Raw genomic sequence first — 11,144 nt, forward strand, 5'->3', positions numbered from 1 at the left:
CCCTCCCAGAAAAACTCTGTCATTTGCTCCCTAATGTACGGACCACTCGCAATCTCTCAACACTCCAAAATTAACAGTGAAGTTGAACATCTTGAGACAGATCTGGCGAAGAATGGATATAGCACCCAACAAATTAAAAAGATCGAACAGAAGCTACACAGCACACTCTCATCTCCGCAAGAGGACACTAACCCTGAGGAAAACCAGAAAAGACTTGAAGTGGCCCTCCTCCCCTCTGAAAGGCACAACGGACCGCACAAGTAAAGTACTAGGTAAACACAATATCCGAACGATTTTTCAACCCCCAAAGAAGATTGGTCAGATGCTGCCGAGTGCAAAGGATCCAAAACCATCCCAGATCACGCCAGGAGTGTATGAGATTCCCTGCTCATACGGAAAAGTGTACATTGGAGAAACTAGGAGGAAGATCAGTATACGGATCAAGGAACACCAGCGGTGTTCCAAATACGGTCGCATAGGACGGTCTACCCTGGCTGAACACTGGATGGACTTTGGAGTTACTATCCAGTATAATCAAACAAAAATGTTGCCCAAATCTCAACGGTATTTCGAAAGAAAATATCGAAAGGGCTTGGAGATATATAAAAACCCTAAAAACCTCAACAGGGACAGAGGATATCAAGTGAACCCCATTTGGAAAACCGTCCTCCCAGATTTTTAATTGACCAGCTGATCAATTAAAAATGATTGACTAACCCCCTCCCCCTTCACCCTCTCAGACATCGGAGCTCATAGCCCCGAAGTTGCAGACTGCAATGTTTGCGAAATTATCTGACGAATGTGACGTTATAATCTGAGCCGAAGGTGAGGATTATAATCACTTGAGTTAGATAATACTTTTATCGCCGTGTGACACAATATTTTATGTCCTTGGACCCGAAAACCGTAATTCTGACCCCGCTTCGCTCGATATGAAATATAAAATTTAAGATCCCACGGACGTATATATATAAAGGTGGTTGAAACTTTGCTCCCAATCTCTGGGCAAATGAGTGGTAAAAATTGGATGAAACTTACGTTGAAAAAAATTGTTTTCCCACAGGCTGCGGTTCAGAGTGTTTTGTATGCTGCCCGGCCCCAGAAATTATCCGGGAAATATTTTTTACTTTTGAGTTGATTTGACAGTTCACGGCAGCCATGTTGTATGACATAAGCAGCCAACTTCCGCGATTACACGTATGAAAAAATTTGATAGAGAACTTTAGCGAATTCGCTAGAACATCATCTTCAAATTCTCTAGAAATTGTATGGGGATTCTATTAAAATTCTAGGAAATTCTCGTCCCCCTTCTTCCGTCAACAGAAAGGGGGATTCAATTTATAATAAAAAGGTAGGTGCATGTATTGATTAGGAGGCATTCCACACTATTTCAATGAACAAAAAATATATTTTTTTAGATTTTGATATAAATTGAGTATGTTGTAGAAAGACCCCTAAGATATGCGAAAACGTGAGGAAAAATAATTTTTTTTTTTTCAAAAGTTATTTTAGAGTCATCCGGTAATTTTTATGGGGTTTACCCTACTGTTAATCTTAGGGGAAATCGATTAGGTCTAATTGAAATATTAGCGCTCCCTATTAAGTCGAATTTTACGGGAATTAATTGGGTACGTTTTGGAATTTCGGTGGAAGGTAGTGTGGACCAAGTACAGCCCTTGTTTCTACCGAATGGCCAGGCTGTTTCGAGGATTATGGGAGTTTAGAAAAATTTGATAAATGGATCCCGGAGAACCGATCCGTGGGAGGCGCCAAGAGCCTTGAATAATCATCTGAATGATCAGCTGTTCGAAAAAAAAATTAGAAAGTTAAGAAATGGTCATAGTATTTAGTTTTGAGTTATTTTGCTTATTGTATTCAGATTAGTTTACTTTATTAAAAATTCGATTAATTATGGGGTCTGGTACGGTAGCACATGTAAATCTTCCCGCACTCTGGGTATAAATTAGTATAAATAATAGTAAGTATAAAAAATAGTATAAATTCACATATTTTTATTGAAATTAGTATTATCATTATGATTATTGAAAAATCTTCATTTTCTTTATATTTTTGTTGTTTTTTCTGTATGAAAATATTGTGAAACTGTTAATTTTGAAATTCAATAGTGGAGAAAAGGAGTAAGTCCGTGAAACGCTGCCTTACGGCCGGAATGACAGAAATGAATTTTCCAGTACACGATACCACTTTTTCAGTATCTCTTTCTACTTTCTTGCACCCCATTCGGTACGTCCCATGCGTTGGTGAGAAGGTACACTAATTTTTTAGAAATTTTTCTCTCCGTTTGGGTGCCGTAAACTGTCAAGCCAACTCAAGTCAGATCATATTTTTTGGTTCGCTCGTCAGAGCGCGAGGATGTCTAAAAAAAATACCACTTTTTTCAGTATATTAGGTGTAGGACTTCATTTTTACAGATTTCTTCGAGTTTAAAATTATATTTGAAATAGGAATATTTTAGCTTTTGTGGTTTTGAAAGGAACGGAAAAACGGTTTCAGAACACCGGACGACAAATCTGCGTGAGTGACATAATCTCTGAGAATAGCAGAGTTTACGATGGCAACTGATCAACAGCACATTCGGTACTGCATTTTATACGAATTCTAACAAGGAAAAAATGCTTCTAAAGCACGGGAATCAATATGTAGTGTTCTTGGTGCCAACATTGTCTTATGAAACGGGTAATTATTGGTTCAAACATTTTAGAAGTGGTGATTTCGATCTTAATCACTAGTCGCGCCCTGGACAGCCTCGAAAGTTTGAAGATGCGGAATTGCAAGCTCTACTGGAAGAAGACTCAATGCAAACGCAACAAGAGTTTACAGCTCGATTAGGAGTCACCCAAACAGCTATTTCCAAGCGTTCGCGCCAAATGGGAAAAATCCAAAAACTTGGAAGGTGGATCCCACATGTTGCTGCATGATCCCACTGCTTGCCCGGCAATAAAAAAAAGGAGTTCTTGTGAAAAATTGTGACGGGCAATGAAAAGTATATCTTTTACGAGAATCCCAAACGTAAAAAGTCGTGGGTAGATCCCGGGCAACCCAGTACATCGACGCCGAAACGAAACATTCACTTAGAGAAGATTCTCCTGTGTATCTGGTGGGACATGAAGGGTGTGTTTTATTACGAACTCCTGGAAACTGGTCAGACGGTGACTGCAGAACGCTACAGCCGACAATTGAACAAACTGAGCGAAGAACTTGATCGGAAAAGGCCATTTACTGAGCAAGAAAGCAGGGAAGTCATACTGCTGCATGACAATGCTCAACCTCACGTTGTTCGCGCGACTCAGAAGACCCTCTTAAACTTGGGATGGGAAGTTCTCCCGCACGCGGCACATTCACCAGACTTGGCCCCATCCGACTATCACTTGTTCCGGTCAATGATGCTGCCTTAGTGGATAAACATTTCAAAACGCTGGAAGATGTACGTAAATTCGCCGATGATCGCCTCGAAGCCTGCAAGTTTCTTTCGCGACGGCATTCGTATGTTACCTGAGAGATGGCACAAGGTCATAGAAAACGATGGACAATATTTCCAAGATTAAGTTCGTTCTTCTATATTTTTTCTATTAAATAAATTTGCTGAAAAATCTGTAAAAATTAAGTCATACACCCAATAGATAGCTACGTTCGAGCCACGTTAAAATTGCGAAAAATTATAACCGGAAACAATATTCTATTTCAGAATTACTCGTTTCTGAAATGAGGCCATAATTAATGAAAATGTAGTGATATTCAATATTATGTGGGAATTGTCCCGTTCTGAACGCTCATTACGCTCAATAATGGATTACAGAGTTAGCAGTAGTAGTCCGAGTAGTACACCAACAGACGCATGTGCAACCAGCTCCGAACAGGAAGATGATCCACCACCTCCACCAATCTCAGCAAGACCTGAGCGCACGAAATCAATCGTACGTATTCTTTTTTAATCTTCATATTACTTTCCAATAAGTAAATCGGAAAAATTCATAATTGAGTCTGTTTGTCTTATGCATGCAAAAGTACACAAAACCAATCGAGGAAGAACCGTCGTCACCGCCGGTCCCCACCTCTCTGGGTTCACCTCAACGAAATGGGACTCCTCAACCGCAGCATCAATCACTTGATAGAAATAAAAATCAGGCGAGTCCAACACCAACCGCGACTGATCAGTCGAGGCCAGCTCAGAGTGATAGGGCTCGTAAGAAAAAAATGTCCGACGATGAGATATTGGAAAAACTCAGGACAATAGTTAGTGTCGGTGATCCAAACAGAAAGTACAATAAGATGGAGAAGATTGGGCAGGGGTAATTATTCCTCTATAATTTTTGTAAAAAGTTGATGAGCAGAAACATACTCAAAATTTCATACACACTATTTCGTATATCGCTCTGAAACCGAGATTCAGGGAATGGTATTAAGAGACCCCTATCTTGTGCATGACCTTTTAATCATCATTTTCCAATATCACTGCTTACCCAAAAATGACAATGACTGAAACGAATTTATATGAAAGATAAAATATCGAATCATTGTCAATTCTGGCATTATGTTGGAGATGCGTCATATTACAAAGGAAATGCTGAGAAATCTTTTTGTTTATTAATCAAACTTAGTACGAAAAAGCTGTCCGATAAGTGTCTTGTCGACTTTTCCTACTGGGGACTTGTGGACAAGAATCTACGAACTCGTTGACACTAGTGTTCTTTTACTAATTCAATACTGATTTGAATACTCATTTTATGTGTAACTTTTTAACTGAATAAAAATTGATTCTAGAGCTTCCGGTACGGTCTACACAGCAATTGAAACCTCAACGGGAATGGAAGTGGCAATAAAACAAATGAATCTTTCGCAACAGCCAAAGAAGGAACTGATTATAAACGAGATTCTAGTTATGCGGGAGAATAAACATCCAAACGTCGTTAATTACCTTGACAGTTATCTCGTTGGTGAGGAGCTTTGGGTAGTTATGGAGTATCTTCCTGGTGGTAGTTTAACAGATGTTGTGACTGAAACGTGTATGGATGAGGGGCAAATAGCAGCTGTATGCCGTGAAGTGTTACAGGCACTTGAATTTTTGCACTGTAATCAAGTTATACATAGGGATATTAAGTCTGATAATATATTACTTGGATTGGATGGTGGTGTTAAATTAACCGATTTTGGGTTTTGCGCACAAATATCACCAGAGCAGAGTAAAAGAACTACAATGGTGGGTACACCGTACTGGATGGCGCCGGAAGTTGTTACGAGAAAACAATACGGACCGAAAGTAAGAATTATTTTATTAATGTTTTTCTCATCCTCTACATCTCCAAAAAAAAAAATTAAAAATGTTACTTTAATACACTAGCTGGTCAATCGCACTGTTCACTAGGGATAAAAATTCGATTTTTTTCTCATTACATAGGATTTTAAAAAAATCAAAAAAATTAAATTTAGAAAACAATAGACGACTGAACCTGTTCACTTATCATTTATAACATACATACTGTAAAGTAGTATATTTCAGGACAAGTGCCATGGGGTTTTTTACTCGCGTGGAGTTGGCATCCGAGCCGAAGGCGAGGACTGGCCAACCACGTGAGTAAAAAAACCCCGTGGCAGTATTTGCGAAAGATATTTTTCCGTTGTGATTTTCACTTCTACGAGTTTGGGGAAGGGCGAATACCAATCCCCGGACGAGGAAAAGTGAACAGCAGTACGGAAAAATAATTACTTCTGATTGCGGATAAGTTATTATCGTGTTTATTCTCGATCAATCCACATTATTGTTCGGAAAAAAATGAAAAATTTTGTTAGCTCGGTCAGAAACATGTGTTTGGAAAAAAAAAAAATTGATTGATCGGCCGTGGAAAACATCGAATTAAAAACATCGATGTTTAGGCATGAAAAATCGATGTTTTCGATTAATCGAGAAACATTGCCCATCCCTAACTGTTATTACGGATGAAATTCATTAAAACGTGAGCATTTCATTATTTTGCGGCACTGTAAAAGTGGACGAAATAATTTATAAATCACCATGAGTTTTCTTCTTAATTCTCATCAATCATTCGATCAATTTCGTAGAATGTTTTCACTTCAGTCTCAATCACCCGTCTGGAATCTATCTAAAAGCAAAACATACACTTATAAATGTATTAATAAAAACTAGGGAGTTAATCACGTTCATTTCAACTCATCACATTCATGATTTGATTACGTTTTTTTTCCCTGAGTAAAATTTTAGGAGAATGCACAATGAATCTTTTTCAATTGGCAATACTTTCAAATGTGCAAAGTAGAATTTCAAGGGAACGAATCATTTCAAAACACTCTTGTACTTCAATAAGGGAGGAAAATTACTAGAACAGTATCCTTATTCCACCAGTCCATGAAAATTTCTAAATTTTCACCCACTTGATGCTACGATTCTAAAAAAAATTTCCATAACTGAAATAATTGATTCAACCAGGTGGATATTTGGTCACTGGGTATCATGGCAATCGAAATGATCGAGGGCGAACCTCCTTATCTGAACGAAAATCCCCTTCGAGCATTATATCTGATCGCAACGAATGGAAAACCAGAAATCAAAGAGAAAGAGAAGCTTTCTCCAATTTTTCAGGATTTCTTGGACCAGTGTCTGGAGGTTGAAGTCGAAAAGCGCTCAGGAGCTTTTGAATTATTAAAGGTATGCACCTTTTGTTTTGTTAAGTTTTGGATATCTTTATCCACAACTAATGACTTGAGTAATTTGACATGAAGTGATTGGATATTGAGAATCGAAGTCTTCAAAAATCCCAATGATAACTCTTCCGAAGTAAATTATGTACTTTTTGCATTACAGCATCCTTTCCTGAAATTTTCAAAGCCATTAGCTTCTCTTACACCATTGATAATGGCAGCTAAAGAGGCAGCTAAGGGACACTAAAGATTTCACATGAACTTTTAACCCTGAAAAATGGCATGAAAAAAAAACACAAAGTATTGAAAAGATATATGGATATCAACCCTCCCGGAATGGTAACGGCACAATAATTTAATAATATATAACAGTTAATAAGTATAAATAGTATATGTATAGGTAGTAGTTAGTTTAAACTTGTTCGATACCGAGTAAGTATCGATTCATTATTTCACGATTCACGATGCAATCGATTTTCTATACAGTGAAAATTCAATGTTGAAACCTATGAAATGAAGAATGATCTGGCATATTATGGGATGAAACATTCACCAGTAATTCATTTCTTTTTGTAGAACGAATGAAAACTTCTGGTGTTTGTTCAATCCAACGCCAGTTATTTTCTACAAACGATAAATTAGTATTACTGACTCAAGTTGACAAAAAATTAGCGAACTGTTGACAAAGGGAAAGAAAACAGCAACATTACCTACTGCAAAAACGCAGTTAGATAATGACATAAGCAGATATGGATGATTAATTAGGAAATACCTATTCTAATAATATTATTTCATCAAAGAATATAGTGAAGGAGAAAAATAATGATTAAACGAATACAAGATTGGTCTTCACGTCAGACTTATATTTTTTGAAATATAAAAATTAAATTAAAAAGGAAAACTGATAAAGATAGAGAATATGAGAATGTTTAATTATTTTTTATCGGTCATTGTAGATTTGCAAGCAGCCTTCATGAGTATTTCAACGAGGGTTTTAAAATTTCACTGATCTTGAACAAAAAATATCAAATAAATTAAACTATCATTGAGGGTGCAACATTTTAAAAGAAATAACAGTTAATGATAACTCAGCTGACATATGGGGAAAGAGACTGTTGAGTTGAAAGTTATACAATTGAAGAATAATAGGGTCTTCTTACTAATGTATATTTTTGGAAAACAATGTTCAATGATCTATTGGAGAGGTACAGATATGGCGGGCAAGTGCAAATAACAATGAGAACCGATTTTCGACTTTAGAAAAGTTCTACGTAAGTAACATGTGATGGGTTGCGCTGAAAATTGAGTACAATGTTGCCTACACTGATAGGAATAAAAGTAAGGATTTGTTTTCCAATCGGACGATTATTCGTTCCTAAAATTTTCGATTTTTGTGTGATATAAAACGGGTGATATTCTGATTGAAAAGTGGATCTTTACTGTCATTGATATTAATGCTCTGAACATCGAGTTCAATTATTAAATGTACTTAAGTTGGAAATCAGCTTCATCATTGGTCTTTGACAATATCCGTCAGGATCTATTTAATGCTTTTCCGGCTTTCATTTAACATTCTTCCAAGTATATTTACTCATTTTTCAATTGGAGAACTTTTGGTACTTAATAGTCTCCCCTCAAGAGGCTTTCTCAATTGGTTTTTAAAAAACAAAGAAAGGGTCGTAGTGAACTAAAATTTTCAAAAAATCATTAATAATGAGTTTGGAAGATTATTGGAAAGTGTTGAACCGTTGTTACGTTATTTTCAGTATTCAATTAATTATTAAAGTTACTCTTTATACCGGAAGTTATGTGGATCTTGGACGATTTTAGCAGTTTACTTGTTTTGTTGACTGATCGATAATATATGGCACAATGGCCCAACATTTTCTAGAAAATTTTTTGATTCATTATCAACAATTATTGAAAAATATAAATTCGCTATCCCCTTTTCTCGTTTCCCAATAAAAAAATAAAGCAAAGTACGTATGAGTTTCTACAAATGAATAAATTCGGTGGCCAATAAATATCAGACATCAAACAAATGATGATAGTTTGACAGTAAAAAATGTGCATTATTGGTCATTAATCAATTCATCACATAAATCTGGGCAATTACAAACAAATTATTTGCTTGACTTTTCTCAAATTGCTTAGATAAATTTATTCAAATTTTATATCATGCATAGGAAAATTCGGGAGAAACGAGAAGTAAATGGCAATCTTTGTTGAAGTACGATTTTACATTTATTCATCTCGCGATGCTAATTGAGAAAGGAACAGAAAAAAATGATCTAAGAAATTTTAAGACAAGGCTGAGGACGTAGGAACGATTGTGTTGACACTTTAAAGTGCCTGTACGTCCTGTCATGTTTAGAGACACGTGTCGTTGTAACGAAAAAAAAAACACCAAAATGTAATAACGATGAAGAAATTTGTGGTGTAATCCCTCAGGGATCATGGAGTATCGTTCATAAACAGTTTAAAAAGACGTCTTCATTACTCTGCCCACGAAGAAGTGTTTCATGTACGGCGTAATGAATGTCGTTCGTCACTCAGCCGAAATAGTATATTTCTAATTTAAAAGGATGTGAAATAAAGTTGACACGCTCGCGTGCCGAATTACCTCCTTCCCTCAGCCAAAGGACCAGGGAGTTAAGTACACGGGTAAGGAAAAATGTACATGGAATGTAACCCATGTGGAGACACATACGTGTCTCACAACCAATCACATTGCAACATTTTTTGCTAATTCCGTCTAATTTTTCAATCTAATCGATTACACAGATATGTCTCTGTATGGATTACACTTTTTTATTTTCACTTTTACCTTCATCTTAGTTCGCGTACTTAGACATTACTTTATCACATTGTACGTAAACCACCGTTTTCAATATACTATTGGCATTTTTATCACACTGCCCATAAAACGTCGTTTTACAGACACTTTTTGTCCGTCAAACGCTGCTTACGGATAATGTGAAGAAAAATTATGTTCGTGACTTGACCAAAAACAACTTTTCTGATTCGTGTGATTGCATTCCTCGGCTTCGCGTCGGTCTGTAAACCTCACACTTGTCAGAAAACTTTTTTTGACTGCTGCCACGTTCACCTCGTACGGAAAGTACTTTTCGTTTACTTGCTAACGAAAAAGGTACAGTTTGGCCACTCGCTGAACGTAACATCACTGAGAAAAAATATTGCTCGACACATGTGAGACGGGAATTTTCAGCTCGTATGATTAGTAGCTCTCGGTTTCGTCTCGGGCCGCCAACTTCACACTCATGAAAATTCCGTCTCACTCATATCGTAATATATTATTTTGACCTTGTGACGAGAATTTTCTTGGCATGGCTAGCTTCAGATTATTCAATGTGTTTTTATTCAGGTTCCTATTCAGTCTTTACTTGTATTAGCAACTAAACAAGAATCTGAGAAATTAGACGTTGAATAACTTGAGGTTAGCCACGCGCAGAAAAATGTCATATATGTAAAATCACACGTCCAAAGCCACTTTCCTGACACTATATAGGTCCGATAAACTGCAATGCTAACTTCGCTTCTCTTACGTGATTATATGTAAACTTACTTTCGTCAGATAATACTTTTATAGCCTAATGGCATAATGTACTATTTTGTCGCTGCTGGTACGTTTACCCCTTGCCGAAAAGTGCCTTTTCATTCGCTTATAAACGGAAAAAGGCACCGTTCGCCACTCGTTGAACGTTACACTATTGACAAAAAAATATCGTTCAACACATGGGCAACGGTAATTTTTCGGCTCGTATGATTGGTAGCCCTGGACTTCGTCTCGGTCCTCCAACTTCACAGCCGTGAAAAACCTGTCGCACTTGTCTCGAAATAATGATTTCAATCATAGGCCAGGTGTCCGATTTCCGCACGCGAACATGGATCTTGTATTTTACCACGCCTGATCAGAAATATATTTGTCCGTCTCGTATGGGCGCAGCATTGCCCGTCCCGTACGGCCAATTCATATCCAGCAGAATTTTTTATTTCGGCTCAGTGACAAAATGTACTACGATTTAAGACCGTCAGATCTTATAGCTTTTTTTTAGCGTGCTTATTCCGGGAATAAGTAACCCATGTTTCTTGACAGTGACTTGTTTTTTTGACGTGTTTGTTAGGTTCTTGTTCATTCGATAAAACAAATGACAACACGATTGGCAGCTGTCACTTGTTTTACAGATTGAACAAGAAACCCAGCTGTATTGACCGCAAGAAAAAAGTTGGGTCAGAGACTAAATGTCCACATCCACTTGAGCACACGCATTGTCTCTAGAACAGGACCGAGTACCGCTTTAAAATCCACCCGCAGCAATATGCGCAGCAACTTTGTCCATCTTCAGTTGTCAACATGAAAGATTGGAACATCACTGAGAGTACAATCGAGCACTTAAGTTCGTGAACAACCTGACCTTGTATCCTATGTATTCTGTTCACAAACTTTA

General features: G+C 37.2%; 1 protein-coding gene across 1 annotated transcript in view; it reads left to right on the plus strand.

The window, feature by feature from the left end:
- Positions 1-10,920, plus strand: part of LOC107044122 (serine/threonine-protein kinase PAK 3) — a 20,884-nt gene extending 9,964 nt beyond the window's left edge. The window contains exons 5-9 of the mRNA XM_015265879.2: positions 3,818-3,935; positions 4,027-4,310; positions 4,783-5,278; positions 6,464-6,682; positions 6,839-10,920. Of these exons, the coding sequence (XP_015121365.1) occupies positions 3,818-3,935; positions 4,027-4,310; positions 4,783-5,278; positions 6,464-6,682; positions 6,839-6,922 (1,201 nt within the window). The 3' untranslated portion in view covers positions 6,923-10,920. The remainder of the gene's footprint in view (positions 1-3,817; positions 3,936-4,026; positions 4,311-4,782; positions 5,279-6,463; positions 6,683-6,838) is intronic.
- The last annotated feature ends 224 nt before the right edge of the window (positions 10,921-11,144 follow it).

This window comes from Diachasma alloeum, unplaced genomic scaffold (assembly GCF_001412515.2).
Source record: "Diachasma alloeum isolate Michigan unplaced genomic scaffold, Dall2.0 Dall_scaffold_00681, whole genome shotgun sequence".
Lineage (NCBI taxonomy): Eukaryota > Metazoa > Arthropoda > Insecta > Hymenoptera > Braconidae > Diachasma > Diachasma alloeum.